At 37.7% G+C, this 16466-nt stretch overlaps 1 protein-coding gene across 1 annotated transcript; it reads left to right on the forward strand.

Moving 5' to 3' along the window:
- Positions 1-402: 402 nt before the first annotated feature.
- Positions 403-9055, forward strand: LOC132761136 (sulfotransferase 6B1-like). Its single transcript, XM_060753758.2, has 7 exons — positions 403-801; positions 3077-3222; positions 4204-4293; positions 5750-5876; positions 7171-7265; positions 7629-7785; positions 8619-9055. The coding sequence occupies exons 1-7, from the start codon at positions 606-608 to the stop codon at positions 8747-8749; spliced, it is 942 nt and encodes a 313-aa protein (XP_060609741.2). The 5' UTR covers positions 403-605; the 3' UTR covers positions 8750-9055.
- Positions 9056-16466: the final 7411 nt, after the last annotated feature.

Consider the following 16466-nt stretch of genomic DNA (forward strand, 5'->3'; position numbering starts at 1 on the left):
ACCAAACTTTATTCCATGTTTTTTTTTCTTGCCTATGTAGAATTACATTTTAGTAGAATTACATTTAAAATAGACATATGTTAGCACTTAGCTTCAACCAGAGAGACCCTCTTAAAAATGGTAAACTACTAAGCTAGCATACATCTGGATTTTTGGAATGAACGCTGTGGAAATTTCACTGTGATAGTGCTCGATAGTTAGAAAAACATTGGTCTACAAGTTTACTTTATCTCTTCGTAGGAAGAAATGAGCACAACTGCTGTTTCTGTTCAAGTGTTTGCAGGAAATCTGGGCCACATTTGCAGAGAATGTTTCTCTCCTTTCCATCCCTCGAGCCAATTCTCTCCGCCTCCAGAACAAACATTCCCTTGAAAATCCTGTGTCAGCTCTCATTGGCCAAAATTCTCCTGCCAAATGAGAGGAAAGATTAATTATAGTTACAGATTCGAAGTTAATCAGTAACCAGTTTTCTTCTTTGAGGAAGGCAGGGCAGCATATTGCCTCCTGTATATTTAGATGATTTTTCTGCAATTTGCTTCTTGTATCAAGACAGTTCTGGTTTCATTCTGCCCATATTGCTGTTGTGTGTTCTGAAAACCTTGATCATGGCCGAGAAAGGATTGAGTGAAAGTCTGGAGAAGAAACTGGAAGAAGCCAGAAAAGCTGGTCCTAAAGATGGGTTGGTTTTGTATAATGAGGAATTATTTCCTTCTGTAACCTGTCAGCTGGAAACATTGAAAATTCTTCACACCTTTAAAGCTCGGAGTGATGATGTGGTTTTAGTTGGATATGCCAAAACTGGTAAGTATCCCAAACTTGCTAAAATTTCACTGATTTTTTTTTTTTTTTGCTTTTACAAAAGTTTATATAATCAGGTTCCAATTAAGAGAGGGAAGAAATAGCTAATCCAATATAGTTTCAAAAATATACCCCAAAGTGAAGTTATATTTAAATAATATAAAAATATGATTTATGTCTATCATTTGAATATTGTTACAATAAATACATGACTATATTTTGGTAAAAATGCAACTTGTGCTCTCATGAAGCCAAATGCATCTCACAAGCTATATCTGAAACACCAACAAAGCAGAAATGGGCATATACTTGAGGACTGGGAGCATAACATGTCCCCATGCACACGTCAGAAGGTTGCACTGCCCCCAGCTGAGAGGGGGATTTGGAAGTTGGGAAATCACCAGAATTGATCCTTCTCTCTATGTGGCATCAAGGGCAATTTGGCTAGTCCATCACCCTCAATCTCTTCCATATCCAAGAGTGGCTCTTTAACTAATCAGGAGGTGAAACACAGAGTGCATGTGCAGTGTAAATTAATGTAGTTTGTCACTACTTTAATAGCCATAGCTCATTGCTATTGTAACTATACGTGATCTTTAGCTTTCTTTGCCAAATAGTGTTGGTCTGCAAGAAAACCTTGCTTCAGGCTTAGGTTTTCACACATAATGGAAATGTGTGCACCAATAGAGCTAAATTGGTTACTATACAGATTGTGTTTTTGGCACATAATTTGTAATGGTTATAATGGACTATTGAAATAGTGATGTTATGATACAGGGTTGCCATATCAGGGTTATTCCAGAACCTCTGATTTCTGAGTCAAAACCTGAGATCTAAGAGATGACCAAGTGATGTTGTTAAGCATGATCACTTATGCATTAATTATTGCTGTACTGAGTACACCATTTAAATAAAAACACTAAGTATAACAAGTGAAGAGCATATACATACAGTTGACCTTCCAGATTTGTGAGGGTTAGGAATGCAGGACCAATACAAAAGTGGGAAATCTATTAATATATATATCCCACCTCCTTGACAAAAAAGCAACAGCAAATCATAACTTCTGATGTTTAAGGTAATCTGCCTGCTCCCAATTTTAGGATGAAGCACCTTCCATATCCTGCTGCAGTGCTTGTGCTCACTTGTCCTAAGGAAGACTTTCCTGGGAGCACAACAGTAATCTCTTTTGCCTTTGGAATGAGTGAAGAGTGCAGAAAGGTATTTCTCCTCTTGGTCTCCAAAGGCAGAAGTTAATGGCTGGCAGGTTTTCCTATCTGTGGGCAGTAAGCCCCTGAACCTTTCACCACTGGAACAAATAAAGAAGAGGGAAATAAGTTTATTTTATTTTCATCCAAAGGCAGAAACCAATGGATAGTGGGCCAACCCATCTTCAGTTGCTCAAGTGAGCAAACACATTCACACCCACACATCCTCTCTTGTTACCCCTTCATCCCATCTCCTTCTTCCCCTCCCACCTGCACAAATAAGCAAATATTTGCACTCTCCTTCCTCATGATTCTCCCATCCCCTTCCTGCCCACCTCCACAAATGAGAGTCCATCTAAACTGCCACATAATATGGCATAGGAAACAGATTAGAATGGGACATCCAATTTATGCTCCGGACAAATCCATTTCAACCTGTTTATCCAGGTTTCCATATTTTAAAAATACCAGCAAACTTCTGGGCCGTTCAGTAAGATATCATGTATGTGTGAAATGCCTCAGTAGGTTCAGGCAGCCTAGAAAGGGAGGATGGCAGTGACAGGCTCACCACCACCACCACCACCACTTAGCTCTAAAACATACCTTAAAAGCCTCAATACCAAGACACGAGTCTTCTCCAGGACTCCTGCAGCAGCCTTCTTTAGCTTGTGTGTTCTTATTATTAATAATAACTTTTACTATCCGCACTATACTGCGAGGTTGCACAGTCACAGGTGCCTTGGCTTTCATCTGTAAAATGTTGAAAGGTTATATATATATATATATATATATATATATATATATATATATATATCCTATTCTTAAATGTTTCATTTTGGAATCTGTCTACTTACTGAAAGGCCTGTAATGTAAATCTATTTTCTAATCTCAACTAGAGCAACCTTACTTACTGCTATAAAGAGAAATTATTAAATCAACACTTATGACAGTGCCATTAATTCAATAACTCTATTTTAGAAGGGATTAGCAATTGCACTTAGGTCTAAGTGATTGCAGGCATAGAGATACAATGTTTTCTGCATTTTAATGTAATTTATGCATTTCTTCAGGTACTAATTGGGTTGCTCATATATTAATTGAACTGGAGGCTGCATCTGGCAAGTATGATGAAGAAGAAAGGAAGAGGAGGAAGCAACAGGAAGCAGAACTAAAACTTATGCCATACCTTGAATTTGGAGATCCTGGGAAGTTTGAGGTCAGCATGTAGAAAAATGCTGGGCAATGTATTTTATCCAAATGCCATGAGGTGGGGGGTGAACCATTCAGGAAAAACATGTGGATAGATTTGTGGTATTCTTTCTACACTCAGGTCCTTGGAATGTTGCAACCGTCCATATCCACATTAGCCAAAGACCACCACCCTCATGGCCAACTGCAATAGGAAAAAGTTTGGGATGGCGATTGGGGATTTTTGGTAATTTTCAAAAGGTCTAAGATATGTTTCAACCGCAACCACTTCCTCTAACCTGACATGTCCCCTTTTCAGAGCACAAGGGGCATAAAATGGTTTGGGAGGACATTTAATGCAGCCTGTACTATGTCCATCCCTGGTTAGACAAACATTTGGCAGAGCTGCTGAGGTTTAATAGGGTTTAATTCACTCAACTGATGAGTTTAGCATGGAACCACATTTGAAAAATACAATTGATAATTAAAAGTAATGATTGACAAATACATTTTGGTTTGATTTGATTTTCCCATTTACTATAAGAGATCATCTTTTCTTATGCATCTCAACACAAACCCTTCGTTCAGTCCTACACACAAATGTACATAAGGGATTGTAAGTTATTAGCAATGGCAAGATAACTTAAAGTGTTGAATTCCTTTTTAACAGGGCTGACAGAAGGCACATTTAATCAGCTATGACTATAATATGAACTGCTTTTATGTCAAGCTTTTGGTGCTTTGACATCAATATAGAAAGATCCAGGTTGGGAGACCACTTGTTTCATGTGATCATTAGGTATCTAGGCAGCACAAAGCCTTGCCTGCAGGATTATCTTCTACAAAAAAACTCCTTATATCAATCTTTATCTGCGCCTAGACACACACCATAAATGAAAATTGAAACCATGTAATTGCATTGGGAATATAACTTATAAGGCTGTTACATTGATTTTATTTTTTTATATAAAGTAATATGAATTTTCCTATTTGTATCCTGTTGTTAAAGAGGATGGAGAAGTTACCTTCCAGAAGAATTATAAGAACACATGTAAAGCCTCAGAATATTCCCAAATCTTTTTTCGAACAAAACACAAAGGTAAGCATTCTGCATGCTAAATCCATTCTGACTGAATAATTTAGAATATATTATGTGTTTCCACAGATGTCAGCATGGTTGACATAATAAAATGGGACTATGAAAACAAGTCCCATGGCTGGATCAATACTGTATTATATAGGTTGAGGCAGCATAACTTCCTTTTTTAAAAATACTCGCCATTCAGTCGGTTGAAGACGTAGCGGAGCGCTAGTGGTCTCGTTCAAGAGGCGGGAGTATAAAGTTTTGTCCTGACACAGTTCAGTCGCCATCATGCATTGGAACAGTGAGGAGCGTGCTTTTGCCTTTGAGGCCTACTTTTCAAGTGGATTTGGAGTGGCTGGCCCACTCTCCAGATTTGGCCCCTTGTGATTTTTTTCTATGGGGTTTTTTGAAATCCTGTGTTTATATGAACCGTCCAAGGACCCTACAAGATTTGAAGACCAACATCCAGGAAGAAATTGCCAACATAACGCCTGCTATGCTGGCAAGAGTCATGACAAACACCAGAAATCGGTTTACTCAGTGTATGGAGAATGGAGAATGGGGGACGTCACCTACCTAATTTGATCTTCGAAACTATGTAAAACAAAACTTTAGGTATGCGCCTACATTATAAAATAAAAATCTGATTGATACAATGGGTTTTATTAAGTTTTGAAAAAAGGAAGTTATGCTGCCTCACCCTGTATTATATTATTATTTATTTATTATCCTGCTTTTTTCCCACAGGTGGGACTCAAACTGCCCAATGCAATTATATAGGACTACACCAGGTGTGTCCAATCTTTTGTCTTCTCTGGGTCACAGTGGAAGAATTGTCCTGGGCCACACATAAAATAAGCTAACAGTAATGATAACAGATGATCAAAAATAAAAGAGTCCTTGCATAATAATCCTATTTATGTACTGCCTTGACTGAAGGGTTTTAAAAAATCCTCAAGCAAGTCTTCTGACTGAACATTTTGCAATTATAATGCAAATTTTGGGTAATGTGTATATTTGTATACACAATGCACCCTGGTTACTCCATTCCATTCTATTGTCATCTACAAAATTCACACCATTTTAAATGTTTTTAACTAAGTTTATAATATTGTGTTGGATCATACCCCTAGCATGTGGCCCATGGGTCAAAGGTAGGACAAGACTGGTCAAACTGCAATAAATGAAAATGTAGATAAAGTTTCTGATTGCTGACCAAAATGTAGTATTTAATAAGTTACAATTTCATAAATTCAGATGTCATGTAAATCTTTTATTTCAGTTCTTTTTTTTTTACTTCCATGCACAGTGACGGAGTTCTGAGTTCTGAGTCTTGTTCTTAAGAGATAATCAAGTCTACTAATTAATTCATTTTTACAAACAAATGCAGACATTTAAGTTTTTGATTGCTGGAGTCTGAATTCATGTTCATGTCTATTTCTTTTCTTTTCTTTTCTTTTCTTTTTTCAAGATGCTGGTTTTGTTTCGGAATCCAAAGGACACTGCTGTATCTTATTACCACTTTGCCAAAAGCATGAAATTGTTTCCCAGTGAAAAAAATTGGGATGACTTCTTTGCCGATTTTATAAATGGAAAAGGTGAAATTGACTTTTCTCTAGCTAGTCAGCATATTACATTTCAATGAGTTCCTTTATTTCAAATATTTTGCTTTAAAGCTGAGGTGGTAGATGGTACACCAGAGTCCATAGGCTGTATACAGCCTTTTGACTTTTTATTTGCCTTAAGCTCATTTGCATTGCCATATAATGCATTATAATTGTCAGTGTAGATTTATATAATGTAGTTCCATGCAGTTAAACTGCATTATATGAGCCTACACTGGCTATATTAATTAGTTTTAAACTGCATTGTATCGCAGTGTAGATGGGACCTTGGATGGCTTCCATACCTTTCTCCTACCTGCAGGGAAATCTGGTTGGAAGCAAACATATACCATTCGTCTTTGAACAAAGGCAAGTTTTTAGGCAAGCCTTTAGCTGCATCCATTGAGTGGTTGGCATATCAACCCTCCATGCAAAGGATTCCTTTGATTGGTGGCATCTATATCTGCCACATACAGGTCACAGTATTTATCACTGAGAGTGGGTGGAAAGAGGAGCAGAGGAGGATGAAGGGAGGGAAGCACACCTCTGAACACTCAACTATAAGATGGATCACACTGAGATTGAGGAACAGGGATGGGGTTCCTCTGTTGTTATTGTCGAGCAACAAGCTTTAGCTCTGCCTTACTTGTCCAGATCTCTGCTACATTTCCTCTAAATCCCTGTCTCCTTTGAAACATTGCTTCCAGCATAGATATTGCAGACAGTTCTTTTATAATTATCTTAGTTCTGATCTACAGATTTACACAAATGAACTGCAAACATTGTTGCCCATTGTTGGCAACTATTTGAAATCCAAGAGACACATACAATTCCTTACTGGAAAGTCATTTGTTTGTTTGTTTATTTATTTATTTCAAACCAAGAATTGAAACATTAAAACACTACCACTTTGGGAAAAATCCAAACACTTATTATAGAGGTAAATATTTTGAATGGAAATCCCCAACTGTACAGTTAAATTACAGTTAAACTGCAAAACAAATCATTTTAATTACAGTACAACCTCCATATCTGTGGAATCAATATATGCAGTTTCTATCACTTATCCATCATTTCACTTGAGGACCTCCTGTACAAACCAGATTAGCTTCTCAGTATTTCTGGTTTTGTCTCATCGAGAATGATAGGATTATCTATTTTTATATAGTTTTATGTAATTATGTGACTCCTTGGATTTTTCCCCCTTTATGCATATGTGGAATATACTGTACTGTTGACTTATTAGAGAGCTCTTAGTAATCCAGACATTTTGTATCTTTCCTATTAGTACCATATGGGATTTATTTGGACCACATCATTGAATGGAACAAGTACATTGATAACAAAAACATTCTGTTTATTACCTTTGAGGAACTAAAAGAGGTGAGCTTTTAAGACTACAGGACATTGTATTTTAAATTTCTGATTGTTTTAATTCAAGAATATTCAGAAAATGAAAATATAATTTATTCTTTTGCTCTCTTTCATTAACATATATCTTTGAAATGTTATTTAACTTTTGAATTTTCTATATAAATCTTTTCTTATTTCACACAGACATTCAGGTAACAAAATAATATCATAATTCTTCCATCTTGCTAGCCATCAATGCCTTTTGTTGCGGTTCTTTGTAAAATTCAGTGCCTTTTCATGGGAAGTCACATTTCAAAATAATTTCCTAAAGTTTCATTCCAGGGGGAATTTGAAACTGAGGATGCTGTATTCTTATTATTCTTATTTGTTCAGAATCCAATTTTGGGAGTGAAAAGAATAGCTGAATTCTTCAAATTTTCTGTGACCGAAAAAGATATTCAAACTATTGTGGAGAAAACCAGTTTCAAATCAATGAAAGAGAAATCAGCTGAGACCCATGGAGATATAGGTCAACATTTTTTCCGCAAAGGTATAATTCTAATGCAATATTCTTATTAAGTGCTATATATCTTCAAATACAGGTTAAAATGAAGCTAGCCTAGGACAAATCTAGTCATAAAATGATTTATTGTAATCAGTTTCTGCAATGATCATACTATTCTGCACTGCAAGTGGGGGAATGACAATGCATTTTTACTGTAACCACCTTCCTGCAACTAGAAAGCTAGACTAGAAGATAGTCATCCTTCCACTTTAGGGCTTTTGACTTTTGTAGATTTGATTATTTACAGATTTAGTTAGAATCTTCCTCTAGAAATCTCTAGGTTCTCCAGTTTGACTTTATGATCAGCTTCCTCTAATCATGATGGAGAACCTAGAGATGATTAGAGAGAACATCTATATTCGACTGATCACAACCCAAGATTTCAAAATTGTACAAGTATAATAACACATAAATATTAAAAAGACAATATGATGATGTACTATATATATATATATATTACAGGTAGTTCGGGTAAGCTGAGTACATAATGAAGGCTTGTAAAATTAAAATAAAGTGTATTTGTTACTATGGAGCATATGTGAGGTGCATGTAACACCACTGGGAAGATATCAGGAACCAAATTAGACTATATGAGAGAAATCTTCCTATCTGGTAAACTGAAGTTGTGTAAGGCTTTTATTATACCTAGTAGTAAATAGAAAGCTTAGTTCAATTTTCCAGAGCATTCAGTATTAGCTGCAGTTTCCATATCAGTTTTAATCCAAGACATACATGGAATACATTGCAACAGTCCAACTTCAAAGTTACCAATCTCTCTCTATCTCTCACCACACATTCTATTATATTTATGGTTTCAGGCATAGTAGGAGACTGGAGTAGCATCTTCTCAGAAGACCAGAGTAAAGAGATGGATATAAAATATGAAGAACAATTAAAAAAAACCAAGCTTGGAAAAATGCTGAAGTATGAAGTGTACTGCAAAAATTGAAGATGAGAACTACAGGCCTCTTATGTTTTGCTTTATATATGTGCAAAGACATGTCAGATATTTCTGTTAGGAATTCTTAAACAACAGTAACATTGTCACTCCACGTCAAGCCATGGAATTGATATTATTTTTATTTGAAGTAAATTTCAAACAATAAAAGCCAATATACCAATAAAGATCTGCTTTACTTGGACAGCATGGGCTGAGAGGTTGGACCAGGGGTTCTCAAACTTTTCAGCCATGAAGCCCTCTTTGAAGCAAAAGTTTATATTGGAGCCGCAATAAATGTTTATATATTATATTATATATGTAATGTATATATATCAGGCATAGCCATAGTTTTTGACACAAAGCACACTCAATAGATGGCCATACAGCCTTTGCAGTAGTAGTAGTAGTAGTAGTAGTAGTAGTAGTAATAATAATAATAGGACCAACCCCAGAGGCCATCCAGAATCCCATAACACGTATTTGGGAGTATCACTGAGTTCAATGCGACGGACTTCTGACTAAATATGAATCGGACCGAATGTTAAAATGTTGGTTTATAAACACACACTAATTCTGCTATTCAGGAAAAGCACAATCAAAGCACTCCAACAGGTAGCTTTGTAGTAATAATAGTAATAGCAGAAACCCCAGGGGCTATTCAGTTCAACTCCTTTCTTTCATCAAAGCACCCCCTGAGCAGTGGGAAGGAAATGTGGTTTTGGAAGCATGAAATGATCTGGGCAGCAAGGGAGACAGGAGAAAAACATTTTTGGATGTGAGAGAGGCAAGGAAAAAGGCTTTGGGAGGTGAGGAAAAAAACTTTTAGCAGCAAGGGGGCCAAAGGCAAAAAAGGCTTTTGGCTGCAAGAGAGGTGGGGGAAGAGCAGGTAAGAGGAGAGAAAGCTTGGAGGGGAAGATGGAGGAAAGGAGGAAGATGGAACCAAAGAGCCTCTCAGTATGATTCACAGAGCCCCAAGGGTTCCATGGAGCATACTTTGAGAACCACTGGGTTACACTGTTATTGTTATCAGTTTGGATGAACTATGCCTAGTTTTTCAACTTTTTCTCCATCCCATTAGTCTGACAAAACATGACACTTTTTTTTTTTTGCTGCTCGAGTTTTCCTCTTTGATTTCTCAAGAGGAGTTTTGCAGCTATCTTCCTTTGCGGCCTAGTTGCTTGGAAGCTGCAAGAGTTCACATCAAGAACCTTGCACAAATGTGTCTGCCTCGTCTCTCGAAAACCCATCTACTCAAAAGTATTTGACATCTCCTTCCTTGAAAACCACCACAAAAAGCAATCTGCTTCTATCCCTCAAAAAGCCTTATTGTTGCACTGTCTTCTCTGGTGGTTTTTATATCAGTGGAAAGATAAATCTAGTCCCAGCCCAGCCCAGGTTTCAAATAATGAATCCAAGGTATTTAACTTCAGTGGAGATAGAATTAATAACCTTGGGTAACCCATTTAAAATCCAGGCTAAAACCCAGAGCAGATTCAACAATCCGATGATATGGAAGTCACTAGATATTCCTATTAGAATCATAGAGATGGAAGATGTGGCACAGGAGTGTGATAGAGTATTTGCCCATTTCGTAGAGCCCATAACACCACAAAGAAGGGCATCTTTCAGGGTTCTATTAAAACTGAAGCTATCAGAAGGGCAAGCATATGAAAGGGGTTGTGCTTTTAAGCCATTGTAGCAGCAGCCATGAAGTTCACATCCTATCATGGGATTTCAGGGGACTGAGAGTATGTGAGCCACTCAAGATCACCCAGTGTATTCCTTTAGCTAAGGAGGAATCAGGCTCTTGACTCTAGAGTCATAGACCAATATTCAAGCCATCCCACAAGTAGAAGTAGTAGCAACAGTAATTACATTTCAACTATGGGACACAGTTTCTCCTTCAGGCATCTTCAAAAAATCTCCAGTGAAGTACATACAAGTAACCATGATATAGTAATAGAGGGAAGCTAGTCTATAAAACAGTTAATGTAACATTTGCTGCTGCAAACATCTTTATTCTTAGCCCTGTGCTGCAATGACAGTACAGCAGAACGATAGCTTTAAAGTTTTCATTTCTTGCCAATGCCATCTACAGTTACTATCCCCATGCAATAGGCTGTGTGTTAAGACTCTGTAAAAATTCCATTGCCATAGCTACTTAATTTCAATCTCCACAGGGGTAATTCCCCACAACCATCCCTGGAGCCTGATGGAGCAGGAGGGTACCCACTCACTTGCCCCCCCCCCAGCCCCTATTCCTCCCCTAAAACTTACCCAACGGATCTGTAGGCTACGCAGCCCCCTCCAGTTTCTCTGGTGCTTGAAAATGATGGTTCAGGAGGGTGTGGAGAAGGAGGGATTTTCCTTCTCCCCCCCCCCTCCCCACACCTCCTGACATGTCATTTTCAAGCATCAGAACTTATCTACAGAGGGGTGTGAACTGCTGGCAGACCCCTTTGGGGAATGGAGTCTGGAGGAGCTAGATGCCACCCAGCATCAACCTTTCTTTGACCCAGGATGTCAGCTAGTCACCCCCCCCCCCCCGCCCCAAGGGAAAGCCCAGGGTTGTGGAAGGGGCTGGGGACTAAAACTCAGGGGAAGTGGGTTATTTTAGCCTGCTTCTTCCAGAGTTTTAGCTAAGTGTAGAAGGGCCCTCGGTTATATCTCATGATGGCATCCCCTATAACATATACAGTATGACTTCTGTAAACATAGGAGATATGTTCTGAGACCTCAGCCAATGATGACCTATTCAGATTAGGTTTGGGCTAAAATTATACCACAGAATTTTACTGGAGAACCTAGGGAGAGCCACAAACATTTCCAGTAGGAGGGGGGGATATTTTTTGCACTGTGGATGAATGGAACTGTGCTTATTGAATTCATGGGTGAGAGGGTTGTATTAGTTTCAGTCTGGCAGGACATCAGTTGGAGTTGCTGCAGAATGAATAACTAGGAAATAATGTTTTAGCACTCTCCTGGTCATGAAACACATCAAGAACAAACAACTGGACAGATACTTGTTTTGCTGCAATAGCTTGTTTCCTGGCTGACATGGCAGGAGAAAGGAGGTCATGTTCAGTCATTAATGAATGTTAAGCCCCAGCAATTAAAAGATCATAAATCTGTTTTATAATCTTGTGACTACTGAACAGGATGCCAACCAATATTTCTGACTGGTCACGTTTAAAAATGCTGTGATGCTAGAAATTTGGGATCCGAATGAAAATTTCACTAGGACAAGGCAAAATTCTTACTGGAAAACAATGCTGTTGTTTTGATGACTCTGTAACTAGAACATTGGTAAGGCCCCTTTCAGATTAAGGCCAAATGAGTGTCCTTAGGGATCATGGTCAGCTATAAACATCTGGACTGAAAGATCATATGTACAAGGCTATGTGATATAAGGCCGTACTTTGCTTCCTGCCTTGCATAACTGTCACTGTAATTAAAACCCAACTGTAGTGCTCAAACAATAAATTGCTTGCATAATCCAAAATGCTTGTGCAATCTTGATTTATTTCTGCTGTTAACCTTTCCCTTTGATACCAAATGAGGCGGCTCATTACCTTTGCTCATTGCCACACATAGCATAGTTTAAACTGGGGGAAAGTGCTGTGAATATTGTGATAGTGATGCCTATTTCCTGTAGAGGAATTATACATATATAACTTTATTATGGTCTATGGACCCGCAACTGTTAAATAGATAACATACAGGAGTTAACAGAGAGGAATTATGAGGAATTATGAGTTCTGCAACTGCTTCTTAATAATCTAGATTTTTCTTTCCTTTCTTGGAATTTTGGAATAAGAAGAAATGTAAACAAGTATGATGTCCAGTAAATTATTTACAGAACAAATCAAAACACAGTTTTAGTGGAAATATTGGAAATACGTTATTTTCCCTTTCTTCTGGGTAAAAGTGCTTAAGAATCAATTTCCAGGCACTATAGGCTCGTCGTGGCCTCTAGAAGACATCTCTCTTCTCTGAAGAACCATATCTCTCTGTATGAAATTCCCAGAGATTTAAAACCCACAGAGAGAGTTTCTCTTTGTCCCAGCAGCCTCACAGGCTCTGTGGTGAAGACAAAAGAAAAACTTTCTCTGTGATTGTTCTCACTGTCTGGAATTCCCTTCCACAGGAGGCTACAGTAACCTTCCCCATGCTCTCCTTTCATCATTCCATTTTGTTTTAGAACACTTTTAATGTGTAATTACTTGCAGGGAGACTTGGAGGGGTGTTTTTTTAAAAAAAAACTGTGTATGCTTTTATATTGTGTATACTTTCATACTGTGTATGATTTTATACTGTTTTAATTTTTTAAATTGTTTTAATATTTTTCACATTTCAATTTATTCTTTTTGGGAACTGTCTCAGATTCCACTCTGGACAAAAAGCAGGATATTAAATGAATGAATGCCAAATCGAGCAACAAAATTACTTTATAGCAGAGGGTGCCCCATCACTACTTTCAGTCACTAATCAAGGCACTTTGTTCCCAAACACACCCAAGTCACTTTGGCACTTCAACCAGAACGGTCCATTGACACCTTGTTGGCAATGAAACACAACAGTAGATTCAACTATTTATAAATCTGTGCCCTTGTATGGAACACAAAATTAGGTATATCAGTCCTAACGTTTCTACCTAATCCTAAGTGTTGTTATGTTGTATTGATGATTTTCAACAGAGGCAAGAAAATCAGCCATGTGGAAGCAAAATGCTGTTTTGTTTTTGCTATATGCTCCTAGGAACCCCTTAGTAATAGAAGGGGAGAGTTGCTGTCCAGGCCATTTTGTCCAGGCTTTTTTTTTTTTAAGATAAAGTGATTTCAGAACTGATCATTCTATTGGAGTAAGCTAAAGGTAAAGGTTTCCCCTTGACATTAAGTCTAGTCATTGGGGTGGTGCTCATCTCTACTTCTAAGCCGAAGAACCGGCATTGTCCGTAGACACCTCCAAGGTCACGTGGCCGGCATGACAGCACGGAGCCCCATCTATTGGAGAGAAGGGCCTAAAATGTCCTAGGTCCTTTCAATTTTCTTTCAATTGCCCCTCCCTTCCCATTATAAAAAATCATTTCGGTGCAATTATTTTAATGAACATTTTGTTTTTAGAGGTGGGATAATAAAGGTTTGCCCCTTAGGAGCCTAAGTAGTCCCATAGCCTTTCACAGTTGTTCAATTTCATTTATAACATTGTGAGCCAAATGACCTCTGATTCTGAGGCAGAGCAACTCAACTGACTAACTTAAAAATAAACTGTCCCTGAAAGAACAAGAAGAGAAATTAGTTTGAAATGTTGTTTTTTTCTTTTACTTTTAGAAATGTAAAATGTGCTTATAAAAAGTGAATAACAGAAAACAATTTTACACATAAAGTTCAACATAGGGCTTGCTTTCAGATTTTGCATACTCTCCAATTGTCTCAAAGTTCTGTTATCCTACTTTTTCTACTGCTTTTAAAATGGCCCGGATTATCACTCCTCCTCCATCTTTTCCTCTTTGTCCCCAATTTACTTCAGTCACTTTGGATGGAGTTCAAATTATAAAAGTAGTTCGCACTCAATTAACTCAGCAGAGAGGAGAGGTGATTTTTCTTCCTTCTCCACTAATGCAGGCAAAAGCTAGCTGCATCTCCTAGCTTGTCTGTTCTCCCTCTTGAATAAGCTTTGCCACCATGATTACACCCAATTTTACTTAACAATATGTCTTCGTTTTTATCTGTGAAATGTTGTGCAGTGTGTTTCTGGGACTCTTGGACAAAATGTATACTGGGAAGTCTCCTTTGTCTTTGCATCCTTAGAAGGTTATTTGGTAGGAGCTGAAGGTGAGATGTTGGCAAATTCCACCATATATCACTTCTATGGTTCCTTTTGTTGATTCTGCGATAAACAAAGAAAAGATATAGATACCAAATGGCAGTATGCCATTTAAAAAGAAAATCACACAAGGTTCACAACTATATATGACGTTAGGTACACATTGCATTTCAAACAGGTTGTATCTTGAAGTGAGTAGTATGGGTGTGCTTATGGTTTTTTTCATGGCCACTGTTTGTTAATCCATGGCTTAACATGGTAGGCACAGATAAGGGTGTACCAGCCACAGGAACAATAGATGGGAATTTGCTTTTTCCTGGTCATATAAATGAGAAAATATATTAAACTCAATAAGGCTAGCCCCCAATCTGCCCGCCTTCTGCAGGGATTTGAAAACCTGGGTGTTCCAGTGTGCATTTGATGATGTTTAATCCCTGCTCATGAATGCCCAGCCCTAGTTTACCGATAAGGTTTGTTACTCAGCACTTTACACCTCACCTTGGTCATACAATCTGCTTTTGGCACAAGTTCATTCTCAGCCCTCTCTAGTCTGATCATGCCCATATGCGTATTTCAGGTTGCTGGTTGCTGAGTCTAATTTGATACAGTTTCAACGTTGCTTGTGACACGATAAATAAATAAATTGACGTTGCTTGTATATTTGTCAATTTTAATTGTGTTTTAATTTAATTATTATATGTTATCATGCTTTTAACTGCATTTTTAGTTGGTGAATTTTACTATATATTCTGGGCTTGGCCCCACTTGCAATACACCCCAAGTCCATTTAGGGAGATGGTTGGCGGGGTATAAAAATAGTTATTGCTATTATTATTATTATTATTATTATTATTATTAAGAAGTTGAACAGAAACCTTTATTGCTTCAATGTATTTTTGAAGGCTTTCATGACTGGAATCACTGGGTTGTTGTAGGTTTTTTGGGATACATGGACATGTTCTAGAAGCATTCTCTCCTGACATTTTGCCTGCATCTATGGCAGGCATCCTCAGAGGCTGTGACCTCACAACCTCTGAGGATGCCTGGCATAGATGGAGGCAAATCTTCAGGAGACAATGCTTCTAGAACATGGCCATATAGCCCGACAAACCTACAACAACCCACTTTATTGATTCCTTAATAACAGGATCCTAGATAAGATAGGGAATGATGAATGGGCCCACAAAAAGGGGAAGAGTGTGCTACACTGAACAGTGGAACAGAAAACAGTAAGCATTGGACAGACTTTTAATGCAATCGATTGCTGTTGTTCTGGACATTTCTAGTTGCAATGCTCCATGCAGCTGTGAGAAGTTGCATCTAACTGATCTTATAATTTACTACAGTGCCCCAAAAGTATTATTAAAAGACACCTAGATACAGCTACCTGGCATTGTTTCTTTCAAATGCTTACCCTGAAAATTCTTTTTTATGATTACTCCAATATAGCCATTACCTATGCATTCTGTTTGATATCCAAGAACACAACATATAGACCATGTCGTATTCTGCTTTAACTCCAATGAGCAGCTAACACTTCCTTAAACTTCTACACACTTAATGAAGAAAATTGTTCCCCTCTTTTATTTTCATCATGCCAAATGAACACACATAGTTTAGGAGAAAGAGAAACAATACTACCTTCTTTCTAACATTAATAATAAGGAGGAGGATTATTTATTTATTCTCTCACTCATTTAAAACATTTTTCTATCATCTCTCAAATTGCCAGGATCCCCAAGTCTTGTACCACCAATAAAATAATTAATACATTAAATATATACATCAAACATCTTCAATTATACTAAAAGGGTTCTTCAAAAATAGCTTTAAACCCACAGATAATGAAAACAACTATAGCAGCTTTTCCTGGTTTAAAAGACTGAAAGGCCAATAATCT

The sequence above is a fragment of the Anolis sagrei genome, chromosome 1 (assembly GCF_037176765.1).
Source record: "Anolis sagrei isolate rAnoSag1 chromosome 1, rAnoSag1.mat, whole genome shotgun sequence".
Classification (NCBI taxonomy): Eukaryota; Metazoa; Chordata; class Lepidosauria; order Squamata; family Dactyloidae; genus Anolis; species Anolis sagrei.

What these genes read in the sequence shown, in the direction of transcription:
- LOC132761136 (XM_060753758.2), top strand. Translation starts at nt 606, where the DNA reads ATGGCCGAGAAAGGATTGAGTGAAAGTCTGGAGAAGAAACTGGAAGAA. An exon ending in TTTTCGAACAAAACACAAAG is followed by an intron (nt 4,294 to 5,749) that starts GTAAGCATTCTG and finishes TCTTTTTTCAAG; the next exon opens with ATGCTGGTTTTGTTTCGGAA. An exon ending in TCAACATTTTTTCCGCAAAG is followed by an intron (nt 7,786 to 8,618) that starts GTATAATTCTAA and finishes TTATGGTTTCAG; the next exon opens with GCATAGTAGGAGACTGGAGT.